The 26,471-nt window shown below is 35.9% G+C and overlaps 1 protein-coding gene across 2 annotated transcripts in view; it reads right to left on the bottom strand.

Annotated features, from left to right (window-relative positions):
* Positions 1 to 26,471, bottom strand: part of LOC117406716 (small conductance calcium-activated potassium channel protein 2-like) — a 78,755-nt gene that overhangs the window by 14,178 nt on the left and 38,106 nt on the right. The window contains exons 1-2 of one of the 2 annotated variants that reach the window (XM_059022722.1): positions 19,609 to 19,687; positions 6,362 to 6,503 (exon numbers count right to left, since the gene is read on the bottom strand). In XM_059022722.1, coding sequence (XP_058878705.1) covers positions 6,362 to 6,460 — 99 coding nt within the window. In that variant the 5' untranslated portion in view covers positions 6,461 to 6,503; positions 19,609 to 19,687. Of the gene's footprint in view, positions 1 to 6,361; positions 6,504 to 19,608; positions 19,688 to 23,999; positions 24,419 to 26,471 lie in introns of those variants that run through there. The other variant, XM_059022720.1, reaches the window with a different exon arrangement.

Consider the following 26,471-nt stretch of genomic DNA (forward strand, 5'->3'; position numbering starts at 1 on the left):
TGACACAATCTAATATTGAATAAACAGACCTGAAAGGCTCAAATTAATACTGTCATCCCCGTTCTTCCACCATTAGTGTAAAACCTCATCCCACAAAAACAAATCCTGTCAGCTCTAAAAAGCAGCTTACACACAGGATAATTATTTTCAGTTATGGGTGTTCTGGTGAGAGCTTATTTTATTTTATACATATGGCTACCCTGCCAATTTTTTTACAGTACATTGAAGCAATTAATAACATTTCAGCCAGGAAACCAAATGAGGGATCACAAGGTTCTATTGATTTTTTGTTACAATACAATAATGTTACTGCTACAATAAGTTGGCCTATTGGTCTTGTCTGTCGGAGATTTCAACGCAACTGGCTGTGGCCTATAAAGAAAACAACCGGGACGCTGAGAACCCCGGGGTCCATAGTTTCTTAAAAACAAATTTTAAGCAAAAGTGTATGGGTTGTTTACTGGAGTATCTTTTAAGCAGTTTCCCAAGCAAGTATTTTAATGAAATGTTACAGAAAGGTAAAATTAAACAGAGGCTTAATGTCATCTTTGTCAGCCTCTGTAGCCACCACTATGCAGGAGGGGGGTCATAACTGGTCAAGACGTTGTCTTTCTGGTCCCACAGCCTTTAAAACAGTCATCTGGCCCTGCTGCATCACTTGCAGCAGCACCGCAAATTGGTCAGTGTCCATCTTGGTCTCTCCTGGTTGTCTCGCTTTGATTCTGTGGGACACCACTGCCATCATGTTGTAGTGTGAAAATGTATTGGTAATCATATGAAAGAACAAAAGTTTGCAAGACGTGAGGTTGTTCATTTTGTCCTTTTGATCTCTGTCACAATGACCAGTATCTTCTGGCCAGGGGGGGGGGGGGGGTTATTGGCTCCTTTTTATAGCAAGAAGCTCCACTGGCACACGCCCACCAGCCGGTTAAAGAATCGCAGCCACCCAATCCTCGGCTTCGATTCCCTGTAGACAAAACACCACTGATAGCGTGTCACAGATGGAGTATCTGGTTCTTTCCTGCAGATGCACGCTTGAGTCTGAGAAGCCAGTGAAGGTTACATTGTCCCTGTTACATAAGGGTTTTAAAAAATAATACTGCAGCGCACCTGCACAAACCAAATTACTGTGATATAACGTGAATAATGAGATGGTAAGGCTATTATCGAATTGTGTGGTTCCTAATGGTTACATACACAGGACTGGTATAATGTGGTGAAAGTAGCTTGAAAGCTGTGAGCACAAAGGAAAATAAGGAGGGGGAAAAAGTGAAAAGAAAATAAGTGACTCAATGTTAGTAGCCAGCAGGACATTGGCAAAACAAAAACAGAATAATAAAAAGGTATAGGTCTGGCAAAAGAAAGCATGTAGGGAATAAGTGGTGCTGCAGATCTGCTGGGTCTTTGAAAATAAGTGTGTCTGTGTTCTACACATTCAGACATATCAAAAACGTGCACCCAGGAGAGAAGCTAAATAAAGACATGCTGGGACTCATTAATTCCCTTGTTTATAAACGGCTGTCAGGAAGCATGCTGTTAGTGCCTTCAGAATAATATTCATTCACAAATCTCAGCTTCCCACTCATCGGCTATAGCATAATTTACAAAATGAAAAACTGCAAATACGTTGTCAGCACACCTTTGGGAAATAAAATACAGTTGCTTTTTTTTAGAATAATGAAATACATAAATATTATAGAGCTGTGACAGGTTGTTCTCTGGAGTTTCAAACTCATGCTCAAACTGGAGAAGCAAGGGGCACTCTAGCTGTGGGGCATTCTAGCCCTGGCAGCAATGCAGGGCACTCCAGCAGTGAGCATGCTGGCAGCCACTCCAGACGGATGTGCAGCTGGCAGGGGTGCGGGGTAATCCAGCAGTGGCAACAATGGCAGTGGCAATGCTGGCAGCAACGCTGGACCCTCCTGACCTGCATTGGGCAGGGGTGTGGGGTACTCCGGCATTGACAATGCTGCCAGCGGTGTGGGGCCCTCTGGCAGTGGCAACGCTGGCAGCGCTGCGGGGCACTCCAGCAGCGGCAATGGTGGCAGCAACGCTGGTACCTCCGGCCATGCAGCTGGAGAAGGCTCCCCCTTCTTTGGCGCTGAAGACGGCTCCCCCTTCTTTGGCACTCGGGCCGGCAGCTGTTCCTCCTCCTCCTCTTGGAGGGGGCAGTTGATCATAAAGTGCCCCCACTCCCCGCAGACGAAGCACCAACTTGAGGCCTCAAGAGTGCGGAAGTAGGCGTCCCAGTTACCCTCCCACAGCCCTGGGGGGGAGGGGGGGGGGCGGTGCTGGCCCATTCAGACGTGTTGCTGGCACATACAGCTGGAGATGGCTCCTGCTTCTTGGGCCCGGGGGCTGGCAGCTGTTCCTCCTCCTCTGGGTGGGAGCAGTTGATCATGAATTGCCCCCACTCCCCAAAGACGAGGCACGAACCTGATGTCTTGTGAGCGCTGAGACAGGTGTGCCAGCTGACCTCCTTTGGCACTCGGGCAGGCAGCACCTCCACCGCCACTCCTCCCCTTTTTCGGCACTCGGGCTGGAGCTGGGAGAGCCTTCAGGTGGAGCCATTCCTCAGCTCACTCCACCTCATCCCGATAGAGGCCCTTTCTTTTCATTTTACATTTTTTTCTCTTTTTTTCAACTGCAGTCCTGCTCTGAGTCTCCAGGAACGCTAACCTGCTTCCGATACCACAACGTGATAGGGCAGCATCACGGTCAAGCTGTTACCGGCAGGGAGAGAGACTCAGAACACAGAAGTTGCATTGAGGCACTATCGCGCATGTTTAATAACTAATACAGTACAAATAACAAAACAAAACAAAACACCACTAAACAAATAAATGGGCACAAGGGACAAAAGTCCTACACAAAAATTCACAGACATAAACAGGACAGCAACACACACCTTCACCAACACCGACATTAACCTCTCTAACACCCGTGATTCCCCTTCTTATACACCTGTGGCTGGAGCCTCATTAAACTTTAATCATTCAATTACAGCCCCAGCCACATTCCCACATGTTTTCTCCTCACACACCTTATACCGGCAAGTATTTCTCTATAAATCAGCTTGTCATGCCAGGTTCTAGAGATTAAAAAGATGCTTACAGATTATACAAACAACAAAACAGTTATTCCAATACATATTTTAATACCAATATGAGCTGTTTGTAAATACAGTGATCCTGGACACAATATTAACCCTAACAACCACCTTCACTTTTCGGTTTTAATACCGCCATCTCAAAGTCTCTAACAATGAATGCGAGTCTTAGCTGTATTATTTTGTTGAACATAAGTAAAATTACTAGGGGTGCAACAATGCATCGATTATTGATCATCTGTCCTTAAATTTTCTGAGCTTCGATTACCTATTGATGAATCGATGCATCCAATTAGAACCCAGTTTGAAGTCTCCTGTTGCCGGTTTGTATTAAAACCTTGACTGTGTGAAAGTGCGCTTCTTTTAGTGCTAGTACGGTAGATTACTGCGTTGCTAGGATTAGTGCGTTCGTTACACACTCTACATTTGTGTTGGACAAGACAATTCAGAGGTTGGCCTATTGTATTCACGTTTTCTTGATTTAAAAATGAAGGCAATACGTTTTCTACTGATTACCTTCTTTTGTTTCAAAGCATGTTGTGTTTGGATTATATGGTAATATTATATGAAAAGAAGCTGAATTTAGTATGATACTTAAATTAGTCAGGATTTGTGAGATTAATTCAAATGTTTTGCTTTGCTTTTGGACATAAAATGTTAACAGCAATGATGAACAACCATAGTTCAGATATAAATTAGTTCGCACGCATATTCTTTTCAGTTGTTTGAAACTCAAGTCCATTGTATTTCTTTTTTTTTTTTATAATCAGAAGTGTTCTAATTTAAAAATACATTGTGGCTTTTTGTTTAACTTATGTACAACAGTGTTTTTAGTTACTGGATCTTCTTTATTTTGAAAACTAAAACGTCAGTGCATTGATTATCATTGATAAATACCTATACGATAATCGAATACAAAATTAGGGTGCCGATTGTAAAAATTACAGGTTAGGCTTCCTCCTTTAGATATCATTATGAACTGATTTTGAACGTTTTTTTATTGATTTAATTTACATACATTTGTATGCATGTTTAAATAGCAATTCAGGGCTAAAATGTCATTTTGTAAACCCGCTGTGCAAAAAACACATAGGTTGCATTTATGATATGATATGTTTTACCTTGTTTGCCTTTGAAATCTGACTTGTTAAAACAACATTGACTGGTGGCCTGATGGCCTTGGGCATTACAAGTCGATCAATATACTACTGATTTGTTTATCGGGTAGATTTGTGAAATTGTAAACACACATGATCTAGATTTATAAAACATGTGTAACAAATATCAGAATATAATAATCATAATCATGTATTTGAATCGCATTGCATTTTATTATTATTATTATTATTATTATTATTATTATTATTATTATTATTATTATTATTATTATTGCTTTGTCTGATTTTTCAAAGTGAAGCAAGAGAACACACAAAATGTATATTGCTACTGCCTAGGAATGAAAGGAGATTGTCATAATTCTATAAATGTTTACGATTTGATTATGCCATTAAAAGACATTTAGAACCTTAAAGTGAGAGAGGTGCAATAGCCCTGGGCCATGGTGTAAAGCCAGTAATACAGCTGCGATTATCTGCTCTTTGGTTATTTTGCTTTCAACTTTCTCTACAGTCTACATATAACAGTTTTAAAGAATACCTAAGAAAATAACTGGCAGTTATTTGAAGTGCGCCAGTCAGAAAACTGAGCCTTTTTGTTGTTAACTAACATGATATAAAACAAACTGATTAAGCAGTTCCAAAGAAAAGCTAAATTAGTTTTACTGAAAGCAAGTTTTTTTTTTCTTTCTTTTGTTGTTTGAATCACAGCTCAGAGTTGTTGTTTTTTTTTTCATCTCTCATTGAATTCAATGTAGTGCAAATCAATATGGCTATTTACTGTCTGTGATTTTCCGATTTTGTATTTCATGGTTCATACAAAACTTCATGCATTTAATCATATCAATCTTTAAAAAAGTAAGTCCAGTAGAAAATAACCCTGACAAAAACCACTGAAAATTAACCATACAGGTTTTGTTTGTATAGAATCCCTGATACCAGCAACACATTGAATTCATGTTACTGTATTCTGTGTGGTAACTTCAGGAACATTCTCTACCCTGAGCATGTGGTACTGCTTTAAAATGCTGTTGGTACTTTTAGGAATATGTCCATTTTTATTTTTTGTTATTTAAAGAATGGAAGTCTGATTTTAGGTGTAAACAATGTTTTGTGTACAGCTATGGCCAACAGTTTCTAGAATTTTAAGATTGAGACATAATTTAAAATATATATATATGAACATAATTTAGAACTTATTTTACATCATGTAATCAAAGAAACTACAAAATGATTTAGCAAAAGTCTACCGGAAACCATAATAGTAGTACAGTATTTAATGTTCGATTTAAGTTTGTCAGTTTTACGTTAAGTATATGGAAAAACTACAAAGCGATATATAATTCAATATGTTAACATAACATTATTCAGCAGATTTCATTCGACTTTATGAAGCAAAATGTGTTAATTATATAGGGTGATATAAAACTTTTGGCCAAAGCTGTACATGAAACTGTTAAAGGGTAAAGAAACCAACAGTCTATAACAGTTTTAAGAATATTGAGTGTTATTTAATGGCTTTTTGCAAATAGGGCCCATTATTGGAATGTTTTAATATACTGGTACACTAAAATAAGGGCAGCAGTGTGGAGTAGTGGTTAGGGCTCTGGACTCTTGACCGGCGGGTCGTGGGTTCAATCCCCAGTGGGGGACACTGCTGCTGTACCCTTGAGCAAGGTATTTTACCTAGATTGCTCCAGTAAAAACCCAAGTGTATAAATGGGTAATTGTATGTAAAAATAATGTGTAAACAATAATGTAATTGTATGTAAAAAATAATGTTATCTTGTAACATTTGTAAGTCTGCTAAAAAATAATAAAATAACAGGGCCAAACCCTGTGGACATGTGAATGAATTCCAAATCCCCCATCTATTTATGTGCTGTAAATGTAAGTGTGGTATGCATAGAATTTGTGTAAGCAAATTGGCCTGGCCTTTGTATCGTTTCCTGCCTATAAACAGGAACACTAACAGTCTACAAAGATTTCTACATGAGAAATGGTTCATGCGCTAGACTGCAAAGAAAGAATTATCATTAACACCAAAAATGAACCACTTCTTAAACTCCACATCTGTATAACGTTTAACATGTAAATTTACAATTAAAAGGAGAAAAGTTCTACAATTCATACTTACCATAATTCCAGTAAGAAGACAAACTCCTTTGCCACAGTATGTATGTGGTACCATGTCCCCATATCCAATGGACAGAAATGTGATTGAAATGAGCCACATCGCTCCCAAAAAGTTGCTAGTGACATCTTGGTTGTCATGGTATCTGAAACCCAAAACACATTTGAGAAATGAGCAGTTCTTGCAGTAAATCTGGAAACATGTAAACAAGTCCATAGTTACTTTGAGTACTTCAGGTGTTAATTGAAAATTCCCCTTTTTGTTTTCAAAAAGGGAAAACTGTTTGACAAAAAAATAGATTCACACAATTTTGTATTCTGACGGACAAACCAGATTCTGTATTTTAAAATGTGTTTTTTGGGTGGGGGCTGGGGGCAACACTGACAACAACAAAATAATCAAAGATCAGGTACTCATTGAGATAGTAAATAGGATGTGCATCACCCCATGGAGTTTGTTTTACTTTGAAATTCAGGTTTGGACAGGGCTCTCAATAACAATGTAGTTTAACATTATGTACTCCTCTGCAATTCTGATATTCAAAATCCAATATAGCCTTTCAGTAAAGCAAGACCCTAGAATAGCATTTTCTATTGCTTTAAGAGTAGCTGTATTGATGTTAAAGTGTTGTGTGGGAATCTACAAATTAATTAGTCACAATCATATTTGCTCTTTGAAAGCAAAGATTCATAAGAATGTATACAAAAATGTGTTTTCCATTGATGCAATGGGATTAATAACTAACATAAGCTTTGACATGGGAACATCTTTGCTGCCTACGTGCTCAAAACAAAATGTAGCTAATGGGCTAGATTCTCCAAGCTATTTACTTCAAATCGCCATTAGCGCAATTTTTTCTGTAAGGAAAAAAGATCAATTCCAATTCTAAAATAAATTACAAAAACAACCCGAGACCCATCATTTAAAAGTCTGAGTTGTTTATTAATGGTTTGGTAACTTTATTAAGGGCTTTTTTTCTGGAAAAAAAACCCAAACAAAAACAAAAACTAGCTGATGACAACTTGGAGTAAATAGATTTGAGAATCTGGCCCAATACATTACTTTTTGTTGTTGTTGTAATGTCTCTATTTAATTATTTTTATTGTGAATGCAATTAGTTTTTTTTTCAGCATGCAGCCTGCCAATAATATTGTACTGACAGCATGATCTTCTGCCAGATTTGCTTTTTATAAGCTACCAGTGCCACCATTTTGTTCCCAACAAAGCTCACCCTACAGATTAGTTCAACAAAACCTCCAAGGAAAAAAAAAGACATTTTTGAAAACCATTACCATCAGTTAAATAACCATCCAGTCTGCTCAGTATCCTATTCATTCAAATGCCCTCTACATATAAACAAAGGCAGCAACAGGGCTGGTAGGTGACATAATCACAAACAGAGACATAAGCCCGATATATACGCTCCTTGCAATGGAGCCGGTTCTTTTGTACAGCGGTATCGGCGCTATGCTTTAGTGTGAGAGGTCGTGGGTTCGCACCTGCCCTCTGCCTGTGTGTGGATTGCCTCGCCCTGTGTGATGCGCCTGCCTGCAGGAACTGAGATCGCCACACTATATTCACTCAATGAACAACAATTGTGTTAACACAATTCCATATACAGTACATGTATAGAGGAAAACAACAATAAAGGCCTTGTGAAAGAGGACTGTGGGTATCCACTGACAGGTGGAAAGATACAAAAGAAATTACATTACAATGCTGCACAGGTCCATGAGATTTATTTGTTGAATTTGTGTAAGGAAGGACTGCAACACAGGGCAGCAGTGTGGAGTAGTGGTTAGGGCTCTGGACTCTTGACCGGAGGGTTGTGGGTTCAATCCCAGGTAGAGGACACTGCTGCTGTACCCTTGAGCAAGGTAGTTTACCTAGATTACTCCAGAAAAAACCCAACTGTATAAATGGGTAATTGTATGTAATAATAATGTGTAATCAATATAATGTGAAATAATGTGATATCTTGTAACAATTGTAAGTCGCCCTGGATAAGAGCGTCTGCTAAAAAATAAATAATAATAATAAAAACACAAACTGTAATGGTTCTGTTACATTTTTTCATTGGATTTTATTGGACTGTTAATAAGTATTCACAACATAAAAAATGTGTATCTTCTCAACATGACTCTGCTGTAAGCTAATTATCTTATTTGGTCCAAGTTCCATTATATCGCATATTGTGTAATGGATAATGGAATGTACATTAGAAAATGGATCAGAAATTTCCTTTAATCTGACTGGCCAATAAGAGGGCCTTAATCTCAGGTAAAGGATCTCAAATGTTATCTTTCGAATCAACCCGCTGGAAAATACATAAATACAGTATTCACTTTTTTCTGCTTGATGAAAGAAAATCTTAGTTCTTGTACACGCCCTCGTCAATGTACATTAAGCCAGCTTCCTATTTACATTTAGTATAGCAAATAGAGTAAAAATAAAACTGAGAACAGTGTTTGCTGTCAGCGGCAATATACAGTACCCACACTAGCAGCTAGTCCCCGGATTGAATGACGAGCTGAAGAAACCAAACAACTGGATGCAGTGTGATTACTGTCAGCAACTTCACGTCAGCATATCGTAATGATAAAACACAGTCACAGTGCTCTCTTCTCTAACAAAGCCAGGAAGAGGCTTTGAGTAAACTTTAAGAACACACTGTAAACAAGTTACTGAACAAACAGCCCGAACAGCATTAACACATAAACTACTAGACATGTTTAATTACTAAAACTTTTTTTTTTTTTGGCTAATACATTTTAGGACCTAACAGTGACTTAAATGCTGGAATTTACAATTAAGAGTAGTTGCACCAACATTCAGAGCTGCTTCTTGTTGTTTTTATATCAGATCAGAATTAAATGATGCCATCGTCCATGAAGTTCTTGCAGTTCGTGTGTATTTCTACTTTCTGCTGTGGGTAATGTCATCCAAAAGTCATTGTGGAAGCTATACCTATAGACATGCCATGACAGCACCTCTATGAAGTTGACAATTTTTGCACCATTGTTATTATTGATTCACCAGTTATTTATCACCAAACTGTTTTAAGGAATGTTTTTCAAATGCCTTCTACATATAAAAACCTATCTTAACAGTCTACCATCTACAGTTGCATGCAACTGCTGAATAAACATCTAAGAAGCACCACAAGGCTTAAAGTTAATTAAATGAACCTGATAATACAGTTTTAATCATAATTAATCCTTCCATCTTGATACCATATCAACTATGTAAATCCCCTTGCTTTCATCACATGTACGTGTTCGGTAAAAGATTTGATCTTTTAATAGCCCTGCTGAAAATTCCAGCTGGTCATCAGCAATGATTTGGATTTATAACAGACATTTACTGGTTTCCAACTGGATATCCACCAGATATATTAACAGGTGCACAGGTTTACATCAATCAAAGAACTATCGGTTTATATTTAGAAATGTATATTAAAAGGACTTTACTTGAACAATATTAACCAGATCATCACCCAGCATGACCAGTTAAACTAGAAAACATAATACACACAGCATAATAAAACATTAAAATAGCATAAAAAGATAATAAAAATACTATTTTAAATAAAAGTAAATACATTTCCAATCATGTATATTTAAAAAACAAAAAAAAAAAAAACAGTAATAATAAAGACTATAATAAAAAGGTCTGTGTATATAAATAAGTCTTCAATCTTGACTTAAAAACAGCAAGACTCGTAGCTTCTCTGACAAAAAAGGCAGAGCGTTCCATAATGTAGGAGCCTTATAAGAAAAGTCCCTTCCTCCCATACTATTAGTATTTACCCTCGGAATAACCAAGAGCCCTGCATCCTGAGATCTAAGATTCTGCTTAGGAATGTATGGGATCAACAGCTCTTGTAAATAACTGGGTGCTAATCCATTAAGGGCTTTATACATTAAAAATAAAATCTTAAAATCAATTTGAAATTGCACAGGAATCCAGTGTAAGGAGGCCAAGACAGGAGTAATATGTTCACCTTTTCTGGCTTTAGTTAGCATTCTGAATAAGCTGCAAGCGAGACACCAAATACTTTGGAATCCCAGAAAAAAGTGCATTACAATAGTCGTTTCTCGATTAAACAATAGGCATGCATTAGCCTCTCAGGATCAGATACAGAAATAATAGATCTAGGTTTAGCTATATTTCTCAAATGATAAAAAGATGCTTTAGTAATTTTCCTAATATGGGACTCAAATGATAGAACAGGATCAAAAATGACCCCCAAATCCCTGAGGATAATACCACCTAATGGTAACATATATAATGAAAACAACATGGGACCTAAAATAGAACCCTGAGGAACACCACAGACAACCTCTGGCAAATCAGACTTCATCTCCCCGACAGAAACGTACTGAAACCTATCGGAAAGATAAGACCTAAAACAGGAATGGACACCGCCTGCCAAACCCACTAAACTCCCAAGCCGGTTTAATAGAATGGAATGGTCCACTGTGTCAAAGGCAGCGCTAAGATCAAGAGGAATTCAAACTGAAGGAAAGCCAGAATCTGAGCTAATCAAAAGATCATTTACTACACTAGTTTATCTATAGATGCAAAAAGAAGTCTAGGATTATTTTTATTTTTTTCAATCAGGCTAGAATAGTATAAAGATCTAGCCTGGGACAAAGCCTTCTTATATTTAACTTGGTGGCTTTTCCACGCAAGATCATGAACATGCAGTTTGGAATTCTGCCATCTGCGTTCCAATTTACAACCATCACATTTCAGTTTCCGAGTAAAATCATTAAACCGTGAAGCGTGTTTTAACTGGAGCTATAGTATCAAAAAAATTAGTCATGGAGGTGTTACAGGTGTCAACTAACTAATTTAATGATACAGTCTGAGCAACTGGCAATAAATGAAAAGCCTCACAAAACTTTGTAGCTGTTAATGAGTTAACTACCCAAATTTTAATTATACAAGCTTGGCTCTTTACAATTAAGGGTAGTTTAATCTCAAAATGAATTGCAAGATGATGAGAAATAGAAAGGTCAGAAGTTACTACATTTTGAACATCCAAACCACGAGAAATCACTAGATCTAAAGTATGCCCACGATTATGAGTAGGACCTCTAACATGCTGTGCATAATTTAGAGAATCCAATAGCTTAAAAAATTCTGAACCATTAGAAATCAGTATCAATGTCCACATGGATATTAAAGTCACCCAATAAAAGAACCCTATCATAGTTAACAGACAGTATAGATAAAAAAAATCACCAAATTCAGTCAAAAAAATTAAATTAGACTTGGGTGGACGATAGACAATTGCAATAAGAACAGGTAATTTTATCAATAATTAGCATTAGTAATTCAAAGGATGAATATCCCTTCAAGATTTCTTGTTTGATTTTAAGTTCAGTGCGGAAGAAAGTGGCTTTTGCAATATAATTTTGTTGTTTGTTTGATTGCATGATGTTAAATTAAAAAATATATAAATTGTATTCATATAGTTTTGTTTTTTTTATCATTATGTCTCAATCCTAAAATTCTAGATGATATAAAATGTTCCACCATAGCTGTACATTAACACATCAATGTACAACATTTAAACTGCACAGTAGGAAATAATCTGCTGAGGTTTTTAAAATAGTCCCACATCAAAGTAATTAAAATCAGCCTCAGCTCAGCAAAACATGTGCAAGAATGTGTGCACTGCCTGTGGCTGATTTGCAGATGAGGTCAATTAACCTTGGTTGCCTTTATATGCTTTTTTTCAGGATAATATTTTACTGTACAACAGTTATGCCCTGAAACACATCCTCTATGCACATTTAGAAGTTAACCTTAGGGAACACTGTTCTGTAAATGGCAGGATGTATGAATTTGGAATTCAAGTGAAAGAAAAGGAAACAGATTCCATATCAATCACATCAACCTTTTAGAATGCTATTGCACACTCCTACAGTTCTGGACTATTTCGTTTTTTTTACTCCAACAGTAGAGTACAACCAACAGTACATGGTACCTATTGAGATTACTGGTAATAAACATTCACTATGATAAAATATGTTTGTAGTCATAGAAGCCGTAGTTTTACTTGAGTACACAAACACCTTCACAACCCTATACACGCATACAATAGGTTTTAAAGGAAGCCTCACTAGACTTGGCTCAGGGTGCTTAAATGTAATAGTGGTCAATCAGCCAGCAGGTATTCTTGGATATTCCACTCCCCTCCCACTCTCTATATGGACTATAAAAAACAACTTTAACCTCTCCGCGGTCCAAATCCCCCACAATAACACCCATTAATCTACCAACAACTTCACACTGTCAAAGCACCTTCCTTTCTGCACCGCCAGCATCTACCATCTCCGGCAGCCGTTCAACACAAATGGCTTTATCACCTTATTGTGAAGTCTTAACATTATCTGCAGTTCCCTTTAATCATGAACCATATTATTAACGGAGTAATGTGGACACTCATTATACATGTCTCCTTCCCATCTTAACACACCCCCTAGTTTTTCATCATATTTCACATCCAGGTGTCCCAGAATCTTCTAGCTTCAGATTACCTGCTTTCACCAACATTATAATATCCATATCTCTGCTTTTACAGTGGATCAATTTCCCTGATCAGAAGGGAGGTATCCTTGCCATGGCACTCTGCACTTGGAGATATCTAAAAAATTCAGATTTATCCTTCATTGTGGAGACCCATTTAAGAATCTCACTGATCTTTCTTCCCATTTATTATATTATTATTCCATATTAAAGTTGAGCTAAATTTGGCCAACCATATATATTATATATATATATATATACACACATAAAAGCCAATCAAACTGCGTGAAGGTGAAACACGTCTGCAGATACTGTACTTTGACTTTTAAAGCGCTGTGAATTTAGAAGCCGTTAGGTGACTTTCACTCGATTTGATAGGCTCTTGTAATGCTGAAATTTGCATAGTAAAATGTCATCAAGGTGAAGTAAATCCAATTGTAGGGTGCATACATTTCAGATGACGTTAAATGCAAAGCCTGTAGACATTATTAAAATTATTATTGTGTACTGACGGCAGGAAATCTTATTTGAGCTGGATGGTATGACCTAATCTATTCTGGTATGATAAATAATAATAATATTAAAAAAATATATATATGTTTAGATAATCCTACTGAGTCAAAAACAATAAATTTAAGTTTTGGAAATGGTATTTATAACCTTATACGTAACCAACATCTGATACTGTATAGGCAATTTTATCAAAGTAAAGTCATTTCTCATCTAAATACACCCTCAGGTATCTCCTCAAGAAGGGGGGTTATATTCATTGCATTTAAAGCTTCTTTAAATAGAAGCCCAGGGTATTCAATCGTGTTTGTCCATTTAAAGAAGAATCTGCTGAAAGATTCTGTATCGCTATTAATAGCAACAAAAAAGTGACTTTTGGGAATAAATAACCAACAGGCAAACACTGTCCTTGTATAACAGGTTTTCTTTTTTATTGCAGGCTTCAATATAAAACGTCCTGCTGCCTTCAAGTGCCCTTGTAGCCCTTAATTCCATAACTAGAATAACTAGGGATGTGAAGCCTTTTATCTGTTTCCAGAGTCATACCAGCCAAGTATTGTTATGACCTAGTGTCATTCCAATCTGCTGGCCTAAAGTACACATACAAGTTATACATTTCTGATGGCATCAGTCTGGTCTCAGGGGACATTTAGCAAAGCCCCTACCACAACTGCAAGTTTTATCTGCAGGCTCCCATTCAGGGTAAATATTTGGCAGTCACCCACCACCCTCTATCTTTTCAACTCATATAAGGTCATTTAACAGTAACAGCTTCCAAATGCAACTTCAAACCATAACAATCAATGGCGTCTGATTTGTTTCAAAAGTAATCCATTGTGGTTGATCAGCAGCCTTGTTGCAATCTGAGTTACACTGGACCTGTTTGGCGTTTTACCAAATTATAGTTTAAAAGTTCATGTCTACATATACTGTGCTATAATCGAAAACATTTTTACAAGCCTATAAGCTGTCCACACTGCAACACAAATTATAACTGACTATAAAGTATGAAGCACTACACAGAGCAGGCTGCAAATGCTATTAAAGCAGAAAAAAGGAAAACTCACATTTGACAGCTGCAGATAACCAACACCACTTTATTTTATTTTTTTTAGAAACCCCTACAGCAGAAGCAAATATACTCACAAAAGATCAACCAGCTGCTTATTTGGTTACAAAAAAGAAATCACAAAAAAAGAATATAAAAGACGACAACAACAACAAAAAACATCTTAAAGTTAAGCCGTTATCTATTATTCCAAAAATAAAAATGAATTATTTCAGTATTTAGGCAACTGGAATAATTTAACAAGAGGCATAGTTCAGCTTCAAGTATGAGATTGTGCATCTCTGTGCTGTAGTAGATGGTGGCAATATGGTCACCACCATAATGCATTGCAAACTCTAATAGCATTCCCCTTCATTATACACACAGTAACACAAACTGCAAGTACATCAATCACTGACTGCTTTCAAAATCAGAAATCAAATTTGACAAGAAGCTTCATTAATCAAATATAACATGTCCCACAAATCATCAGGATCGTGTTTTTTTCATGACAGCTGAAAATAGAATTAGTTAAAAATTGATAAAATATTAACTTATTTTAACTAAAGGGAAATGCTATAAATTTGAATTAAAACAAATAGTATAAAACATAGCAAATGACATGAAGTGTGCATGATGGAAGTAGAAAGTGAAAGGTTTGTATACACTGCTGTTCTGAAACTGACCTACACCTTTCATGAAATTCAAATCACTATTTTGGCAGGTTAGGCCATGCACTGTTACTGTTTATATTCAATAAAAACAACTTTGTTAAAAAATGTTATGGTTTAAGCTTGAAGCCTTAAAAGTTAGGAAATTCTTTACAAAAATGGCAATGAAATTAACTTCAATGGTGCAGCTTGAAGCCACAAAAGTCAGTGAAAATTGCAGAGGTAAATACAAAAAATGTAAAACCTTAGCAACAACACCTTTGACAAGGAAAAGCTCCACTAAACAATGATGAAGTGACCAGTGAAAATCAAATTTCAGTTACATTTTTTACTGCTCCTGTGATCATCTGATGTTGAATGCTGTTATTCCTGTTAGTTAAGTGTGTAGACCTCATTTAAATGTGTGCTGTAGAAATATAACTAATTATGAAAAGTATCAAAAGAAAATAAATCGTTCGTTGAGGTCCCAACCAAGAGTGAACCTGGAATAAGCAGTGAACTGGGTGAAGCTGCAGAACAAGTGAAAGAGAGGCACCGGACCCGGGCACCGTCATCCGAAAACAATGTGAGAGTAACTTGAGGAAGGCCATGCACCTAGATTCAAAGGGGTGTTATAGCCTATCAGGGAAGCTCCTTTACAGTAAATCAGATGCTTCTGTGAGCACGTCTGATTACTTTTGCTGCATTCTATACCTTGATTGAATTCAAGTATATGGGCATACTTAATATAGTTGTATGTAAAATATAGTAACAGGCTATAATAATAATAATAATAATAATAATAAACAAGAATATTGGGTATGTTTTTTGGGGGACTGGCAGCGGGCCGGCTAGTTAGTACAAGAGGTAATATTTCTGCAACTACAAAAAAAAATGCATGAAATATTTTGAGTTTCCTAATCCAATTTCGCAATGAAACTGAGTGGTATTATAATACAGTATAACAAATAAAAACACAATTTTTCCGACACTGAACAATGAACAGTATTTTTATTTAATGGTAAGTGGTACTTTATAGCATTTGACATTCAAATTATCACCCGTGATATACACTGTTATGTTTTATTGATAAACCCATTTCATGACAAAGGAACTTAATAGGCAGTGAATGAAACGTGTTCTAACCGGACATTTTTTTCTCAACCAAAAGTAAAACATCATGAACTCTGACAAAATTGACATCTCTCTTCTGTAGTACTGTTTCAGGAAGGCAAAGGAACATTTCAAGCTATAAAAGCATCATAATCTTTTATAAAAAAAAAAAAGATAAAATGTAAAACATCTATTACATATGTTGGTAGACCTGCCACACATTCACAGCTCATTTACAGCCCTACTCATTTTAGATATGTTGTATATGTTTGTTGCAAAGGCTGTCAGTCCTTTATACTGTGCTAGACTACATGATGTTATTATGAGAAATAACAACTTGTGACATCACTAGAGGAAGATTTTTAATTGCCAAAGCCAATGCCAGAAATGTGTCACCCCATAGACAGTAACCTATAATCACAATTACAGCTTCTTATTACTCTAACCTGCTCATTTCTGAGAGCACTTGGCTAATTTGCAAATAATATCTATTATTTATATGTGAGAACATTGTAAGCCACAGCTGTTTCTAAATTTAGGATAGGTTAAGAAAGGTTTACAAAAACAAAGCCATGCTTCGGCTAACATACTGGCTCAAAGGAGTGCCAGCATTATTGGCCAGAACAAACACTTCCCAACACGTGCAAAATATCACACAATTCTAAACTAATGGAGCCTGCAATATTTACAGCATTCATAATACTGTTTGTTGTATCTTTATTTGACATAGAATCCATGCTTTAAGAATAGTTTCTACAAAATAGCTTTGTCTGACCTTCCTTTGGGGTTTTCTAACATGGGCTTTCTAACATGGGCAGTGAAGGATCTCTAGGATAAAAAAGAGTTTGTTAGTCTTGTGGGTCAGATGACAAGAAATTAATTCTTTCAACTGTGTACTGTAGGTGTATTGTTATTACAACACATCCTCAATCGTAATAATACAATTCTGATCAATGTCTTTTTTATTTTTAAAGAAAATAATAAAACCACAATCAACCATTTAGCTTGACCTTCCACAAAGCACAAAGACCAGTTATGTAATAATTTAATAGACTGTTAAGAAAGTGAATTGCGGAGCAGCAAGGAAACATGTTGCCATGGGAACTCAGTTTGGGGGCGTTTGTGCTTGTGTTGGGTCAGATGATGTGAGCACTTCTGTCATAGAATAGAATGCTTACTCTAATGAATGACAGTTCAAGACTTTTCTATATACAAAATGCAACATGCATGGGATCCACAATAGGGAGGCAGATGTATGCATCGGTAACATCTTTAGGGCTACCCATTTTATAAATGTATTAACTATAATAATTGAGTCCCTTCCAATTTTCCTATTAATTAGGTACCTTACATGAGGGCAAGCTTGTGAATCTCTTGTTACAGATTTTAGCCATTGTTTTGTCAGCTTATGTAGTGCATTTCCTGTCTCTCTTCATTTTAAAAGCCTTTCCATCTAAAATGTGTTTGATGATAAAATCCATGCTACTACTTTGGGAGGCTAATGAGACCGGATATACTAAGTTTTCGTGCAAGCAAAATGAATATACAGTGTGCCAGAATTTCTTGCTCTTTCAGTTTGTAATAATTTGCCAGCACTATTAAAAAAAGCATTATTCTGGTAATATCTGTGCAGAACAGCAGCCGCATCTACATCAATGTAAAAAAAATTAACAGATAAACAAACACGCAATTTCTAAAACACTGTAGACACACAATATCAATTGCTACTACTATATTATACACTTTACCTTTTTTTAAAAGAGAGTTTTTAAATGCAACAGCTTTCTTTTAGTTTTGGCTTTTCTGTTTCTATGTCCGTTTATTAATGGTAATTATTTCAAGAGAAGGACAAATCGCTCATGGTGGATTTTGGGAGGTCTAGCACATGTCAGTTCACATTTATTAAGATGTTACGGTTTGTTTCTAAAATAAGCTGCCAATAGGGGAGCATCATGATGCATGATGAGGCTGAATACAATATAGGGTCCCATTTCAAAGTTAAAATTATATATATACTAATTAATCAATTACTGATTCTAAATTTCTTAAACATATTAAAAATGGTCTGCTGATACCTCTTATGCACAATCATACAATTGACTTTGACAGGTGTCATGCATAGTCCATAAAATATAAAACATCTATTCACACTATATATATATATATATATATATAATCTATCAATTATTATCAATTTCTATGGCTATGGCATGCACACGAATACATCGCACCGTCTATTTATGTATCAGTTTTCATGACGCAGTGGTGCATTTATTGAGTGTCGTCTGTCATCATGACTTCAAAATGTGTAGACCTTTCTATAGCCGATAAAGTACGGGTTCTGGAGGCACTACGTGAACCCGGTGCTAAACAAGTACGGGTACTGTAGCATTATAAAATTGGCTACAAAGCTGCATGCAAAATTGAGAGTGATTTACAGCTGGAGGTGGCGAATCGTAAAAAAACAAACATTGGACCACTACTTCTTTTATAACGATGCTTCTGTATTCAATGCAAGCACTGTATACAAAGTTTGTTTACTCCATTCAAAACGTGCTCACAAGGTACCAAACGCTATTCGCATGCTGCATTCAGCACTATTGGGATTATTTTGAGGTATGCGCATGGGATTATAAATGAGATGTACTTTTAAAACATCAAAACACATCTCAATATAATGCAACATTTAGCATGACACTGTACTTAATACTTTTAGATGTGTCATGCATTTATACGCAGAGAAGATTAAATTACTTCTGGATTGGCTAGCCTGCGCAGTGAAGTATAGAAATATTTCAGTTTTGAGGTGGCTGATGATGGCATGGAATAGTAAAACAAAATAAGAAGACCTTGTTTCTCCATGGATATTGTGAAGCAAAGCACCACTAAGTTAAAGGAAGTTATTGCTTTTCTTATGTAAATATCTGTTAATGTCTATGTTTCATATTGATTTTTCTGTGTTTTGGAAGAATTCAATATTATCAATATCATATATATATACACACACACAGTTTTAGTCAAAAGTTTAAATACCCCAATATAAAATTATAATTTGAGAAATTTCTAGAAATTATAAATTTGTATGTAAATTTTTTACTACAATTGTATATGTATGTATGTATGTATATATTGTAAATTAACTGCTGCCACACGGGTTCATTGCCCCTTTAAAAATACAACCAAACACACCGAAATGGATTTTTATGCGCCGACGCATTATTTTTAATTCACACAAAATAAAACAAACACAAAATAAACACCTAACTCCGATTTTGGAGCGCTGACTTCACAGGTTATCCCCTGACTAACTTGCAGAACGGCTAAGCCAGTTCCCCCCGCCAAACACAATAAACAAAAACCACACAGGTTTCTTACAGCACACTCTTTACCTCACGACTGCCAGGAAGCAAAGCACCTCTTCTGCCTCCTTCCCCTCCACAGCCCTAAGCAAACTAACTGCTTTTCTTTTATACCCTGCACCTGGCTCTAATTTAATAATAAGCACCAGGTGCAGGGGATAATTAAGCAATAAAACAATTCATCAATTAAGCAAACCTATTAAACCAAAGGTGCATACGCACATGTTCTACGCAGGGAGGAATTAACCCCCTCCCTGCTGTCTTACTATATATATATATATATATATATATATATATATATATATATATATATATATGCAGTGTTCTACATTGACTTTGTGCATGATAAAAACAAGTGAAGAACAGTGAAACCCTGTTTATGTACCCATGTTTAGTACCCTGAATTGGGTACTAAACATGTAATTCATGCTGCTTAGGACAGGAGACTGGTTTACTGGTTGGTGATGCACTTACTTCAGAGCTGTAAATAAAGGTTATACTGTACTTCCTTCCTTTTTCTGACATATTCATGACATATCTCAGTTAACTGTCAATACACCAATAACTATTAGGGGAAAAAAATACTTATGATAATTATGTACAAAGATGCAAGCAAAACAGTTTTGTAATTTGCCTATTTACGATTCACTTTTTCAAATGGACTAGGATACACATCTATAAAATGAAATGTAAACTCAACAAGCAATGGAAAGCTGTAATGAAGTGTAAACCCAACAAGCAATGGAAAGCTGCATGCAATTGATCTTTGCACAAAACAGACAGAAGACACAAGGCCAAACATGTCAGCTTCTGTTTTTTTATAAAACCAATTAAACATGGTGCTAATAGAACGGTAATGCCCTTTGATGTGGTTATTGGCCAACAGAAAACAAGTTATATAAAAGGTTCAGCCCTTTCATTGGTCAGGACTGACATGAAATACATATTTTGTACCATCATCAACAATTAAACCAAGCTCCCTATTTTCTTTTTTTTTAGTTTATTTGAGTGCATAAAATACATAAAATGACGATCAAAACATGCTAATAGTATTTTCAGTTTACTCTTTTATTACTTCATTCATTCAACTTTGCAGCATACAACATGAACTGTGGAATTATATAAGTCAAACCATGTTTTATATGAAGTAGCTCTGGTAGCCTACTGAGTTGAGTAATATAAATCCATGGCACTGAACTGCACATTGGTCTTTAAACCTGGAGACCTTGCTCCTCAGTCACTATATGTATCTGTAAATAGAGCTGTGGCAGGGCAGAAGCCCTGCTGCTGTAAATGGAGTGTGTGTGTGGGAATGTAAGGTTGGCAGGGATGGGGTTTAATCTGTCTCTGCCAGACAGGTGTGGCTATTCCCCAATTAGGTCATTGATGCTAACTCATGGTCACATGTATAAAAGCAAGGAGAAAGTATTTGTTTAGTTGAGTGTTTCACTGTGTGTGCTGTAGTTTGTGTTCGTCAGTGAAGGCGAATGCCCAGCCTGATGTTCGTGTTTGACACCCGTATTGTTTTGTTTAAAACTGTTATTTTGTTCCTGTGTTTGTTTTTGTTTATTAAACATGCGCAACAGCTCGTAAACTGCATCTTTTCTTGTCTCGGAGTCTCATTCCTGACGCTATCCTGCTACAAGAGTATTGTTAAGGATGCAGATGTTTCTTTCAGTAGTCTAAGCAACAGAACCCTGATTAGAGGGCATTACCGTCTGGCGGTTGAGAGCGTCTGGATGAGTTTACCGCACACACTTCCAAGGTAATGCCCGATAACCATGGTTAAATTGCAAAAACGGTAAACAGTGCCTTTACTAATATTTCAAACATTTGCATCTTACGTAAAACTGGCATGTCAAAGATAAATAGGCAAATAACATGTTAACTGATAAAAGAAAACCAAACTTTATTTTACTTTACTTTTTTAAATATTAGTTCCTATAATATTCTGATTATAAACCACATAATATAAATCCTTAATCTTTGACAGGCAATAGGCACATTTGTTTTTCTGCATTTTCAATGTGAAAAGATGCTATCAAATAAGAGCGTAGGTACAGACCACAAAACCAGTGAAGCAAATCAAGGCCATCAAAAAAAAAGTCCCTCGGGGGGACGGGGGACGGGGGGGGGGGACAGGAGCTCTGTCAGAGCAAGAACTAAATCCAAGCTCTATGTATTTGTGTCTAACAATGCAATAGATTGTATGCCAATTAATCCCATACACTGAAGAATAGATGGGCCAGTGTTGGATTAACATACAAGCATGCAGTTCATTTAGTACTAGAAAAAATACCATAACTTACACCTAGTAACTGTAAAAGACATAGCTTTTGTCCTTTAGAATTCAAATGTTACTTGAAGCTGTATATTGACATGGTACTTAACAAAATAAGCATATGTCCTTAGTAAAAAATATTTAAATATAAGTGTAATAGTGTTTAAATAAAAGCTCTACACAGTTTTATTAAAGCAATATACCCCACCAAGGTTTATTTACCCTTTCAGTGTGTTTCCTTTCCTTTCCTTCCATTAAAAAAATCTAGTCATTCCATCTGAATGGTTAGCCATCTACCATGTGAAAGTGCCCTGCAATGGAGCCTCCTGATTGGTGGATGAAAGTTCTGATGCCTCTAAATTCTATGGTGCTTTTGAACCACCAAAGAACTTAGTAATGCTGTTATTCCTAAAGAGCTCAGACACAGGAAGTGCCACCCTGTATAGTTTTCTGTTTTCACTCATTACTTGTTGTTTATGGAACCTGGTGCTGCTGACAGCTGTTTCCCTTTTACTTGCTGACAAGATTACAATTAGATTAAAAACACATTTACATCCAAACATTGTTAAAAACATTTCTTTTGTTGAAATCTGATTTAAAATTAATTTCACTTTCCTGAGTTTACCGCACACACTTCCAAGGTAATGCCCGATAACCATGGCTTTATTGCAATTAAAAAACGGTAAACAGTGCCTTTACTACTATTTTAAACATTTGCATCTTTAAATTACACAGTATTTACCTTTTCAGCAATGTTTTTTTTTTTTTTTTTTTTACGTTACATTTATTTAAAGTATGAAATCCTGTCTACACTTTACTGCCCTTTCCTACAATACTGTGTGTGCCTTTAATGGAGCTTTCTGATATTTGAGGTATTTTTTGACTCAAAGAACAGTACTGTTAGTATGAATAAACATAAAGTACAAAAGATCCCAAACTGCACACTGTCCACAATATATTAACACAACATTGTTGGGGGCTTTACCAATTCAAACTCCCATGGAAAGAAGTTTACGATAAGGAGGTCCTGGTGCCATCATAATCTTCTGTGTTGAGGGAATTACTTTTCATTTTGGGTTTCATTCAAATCCTGCTATAAAATCACCCGTCCTTAACTGGTGCTCGCAGGTACTATAAATAGCTTGATAACAATGCAGAACACAATACTGATTTCCCACCAAAAAGAATGAATTAATTACTGTACATGGATGATGTGTTTCGGAAAACTAATATAAAGAGTTAGTCTAAAAAAGTTTTTTACACGGTTTGAAATGCTTACTCTGATATACAGGTTTTAGTGTAAATGAAATAGACACAGAGGACCTATAACGATTCAGGTTTGGTTCTGTTTAAATTAAGTAGCTGAGGCATGATTATGTATGGTTATTTCAAAACTCAATATGAAAATACGGTTTTACAATTGATTGATGCCTAATACACCTTGTATTTGACATCTCTCTAGTCCTATGATTCTTAATATATATTGAGTACCTGGAACTGTCATAGGTAACATTATAAAACTTCAGTAACTAATTTCTGTATATATTTTATGCATCATGGATTGATTAATAAATCAGGCTATTTTTTGGGGTGGCGGGTGGCAGGTGTGTTTGAAGTAACTATGCACTGTACAAAGTCCATTATAGATAGGTCTGAATTGGAGAGGGTATCGTTTGAAATTACAGTGGCCTACCGCTAAATTAAAGATATGCAAGATATGTTCTGTGCTGATATTTCCAAACCATGCAAACTAGATGTGATCAATCTTATTTTAAGTTCACCCTCAGGTATCCAGTACTATAACATATCCTTAACATTTCTTTATGGTGCAGGACAGAGAAAAAAATAAGGAGACAAAGGTCAATAAAGACACAATGTGAAACAGCTTCTGAACTTAGAACAGAGCTTTTTCTAAACCTTTGGAATCAGATTATTTTAAACTGATCACACCTCTCCATTATTTATTAATTGTTTTCCATTTTATAAACACCAAGACATGGGGATTCATGTTTTCACACCTTTTAACAAATATCTTTGAGTTTCCTGAACTTATGTTTTGAACAGCATGTAGATTTCCTCATGCATTCGTACTTTGTCAAACACTCTGATGCACTGCACATTGAAGAGCAAGTCAACGTACCTTTCACAAGCTCGGACGGTCCATGCAGCTATTATCCATAATGAGATGCTGAAAACCAACAATACTGTTCCTGGGCATATTGTCATTAATGTCTTCATTACAAAACGGGTATTGAAGTTTATTTTGTTCAGTGCTCCAATGCTTCGTGATGAGGCATCAGTAAAAAGTTTGCTGTGCAACAGCATGACTCTGGCAATAAGATACAGTCTTAGGAACATTGGTATTGATAATATAATATCCACATCAGCTATTGCTGTGGACGGCGTGTAGGAAAAGGCAAGGCGAGCTGTCCATGTGAATTTATAGTTCCCAGGAATCGGATGAATAGCACACACTAATATCTCCAAACAGAGAAAGAAAATCCGCTCGTATGTCATGGCTATTCTCCAGTCGTCCGCACCATTGTCCACCATAAACAACTGAAAATATAAAAAAAAAAATACACATTTGAAAGGGGTTGGCAGAAGCACAGTTAATGAGACCTCACAGGTAATGGTGTCTCTTACTTAGTTTACAATTTAAAAAAGCTCAAACTTAACCTTCAGGCTTTGTTATGTTACTCTGCTGTGGTTCATTAATACTAAAAAAAACTACAGTACTTTAAACACTCATAATATGACTGCAACTGTTAATATTCTTTTTATAGTAAATCATGCATTACATGTTGCCAAGACATTCTTATTTATAGGTCTTCTATAACACTTGATCTATAAAACTTAAAATATATACTGTACATTAATGCTATAAAGAAACTTAGACATGCGATTCAACAACATCTTTTTTACCTACTTGCTCCGGCACAGATTTAGATTGAACAGGTTAGATTCAGCTGCCTATGTTGTGAATTCAAAAGACATTTTGAAGGGAAGACCCAATGCCTAACCGTTGTCAAACAAAAATAACTACTCAAAACTGATTTATTAATTGCAATTACTTTGAAAAAGATATTGCAGGAACACATACAGCAAGCAGGAATCTAGGGGAAGTAATGTGTTGTGTTTTAAACTCTACAGTCTGTTCAGTAACACTTAAGTTATTTAAGAAATCTACATTTTCCTGGAAGCTGTTACATACTTTCCTTTAACATGCTAGTCTGTAGTAATTTACCTTGCTTGCCTATGTTTCATGATGATTTTAAAGTACTTACTCTGCTTTTACCATGGTTTACCGCACATGGGGCACTATTTTAGTGATCAAAATGGTGTCAGTACTGAGATTCATTGCCATTAAGATAATAAAATGGGACCTGTAATTAATATAGGACATTCAATGTCTGGAAGTGGAAGTCCTGGGTCTAGTGCGAGCAGAACCCCAATCCCACAATGACAACAGACATGCAAATGTGTCAACACTTCACTGACTCATTTCAGGCTTCATTAGAAAGTTGATGATGGTGGAAACACTGTCTGAGCCACTGATGCTTTGGCAATTGAAAATGTACCCCCCAGGTCGTGCTGCAAGTTTGAATTCCATATTATTTTCCACACTGATACTCAGAAGCAACACATGGATGTGGAGAGGATTTACATTTTTTCCCTCTATCAGACATGGTAGCAACAAAAAAAAATACTATAACTATAACAATATGGGTTATTTCACAGTGTCAACCGTTCTGCTTTATTAAAATAAAATGTACAATAAAGCTTGAGGAGCTTTGGCCTACAATATTCCTAAAGCATTTAGTACACCTTTTTATTTAAAATGGTATGGCAGTACACCAAATATTATTATTATTATTATTATTATTATTATTATTCATTTATTTATTTATTTATTTATTAGCAGACGCCCTTATCCAGTCGTAAACAAAAATACATTAAGAATCACAGTACAAGTATTAATACAATTAAGAGCAAGATAAAATACAATCACTTCGGTTCTAGCAAGTACAAGTATATGACAAAATACGATTGGAATGAGACACAAATGGAATGAGACACATTTAAAGAGAGTATTTATCTTAACTCAATACAGCACTTTAGAGGGGATAGAAAACTGTAATTGAGTTTCTGTAAATGACACTTGGAAAGGCTTTTTTTTATGGTTTTACAAAATGTAATAAATGTCCTTTTATAGATAAGTATCAAATTCCAAATACAATATAAGTGACGAATAATTGTCTTTTCAAACTAAATAACTAAAGTAATCTTTAAAATGTCAACTACAAGATCTCACATAATATTAAAAAAAAGAAATCATTATTCGAGAAATCTGAATAGTATCATACAATATCATAACTAGGTATCCATTTAAACAATTTGATTTGAATAGTAACAATTAAAAGTGTAACATTGCAACTTTTCAGTTAGTCACCTCAACTGCACATAAAACCTGTCTTCATTTAGCTGAGGGTAATTAGCATGTTTACTAAGAATTAATTGCTAATATACCTGTTGCTCTTTTCAAAGAGTGGATTATGTCTGAGCCTAATACAATGATACGCTCGTGTTTATTAATTTTTGGACAGTCATT

This window comes from Acipenser ruthenus, chromosome 1, assembly GCF_902713425.1.
Source record: "Acipenser ruthenus chromosome 1, fAciRut3.2 maternal haplotype, whole genome shotgun sequence".
In the NCBI taxonomy this organism is placed as follows: Eukaryota; Metazoa; Chordata; class Actinopteri; order Acipenseriformes; family Acipenseridae; genus Acipenser; species Acipenser ruthenus.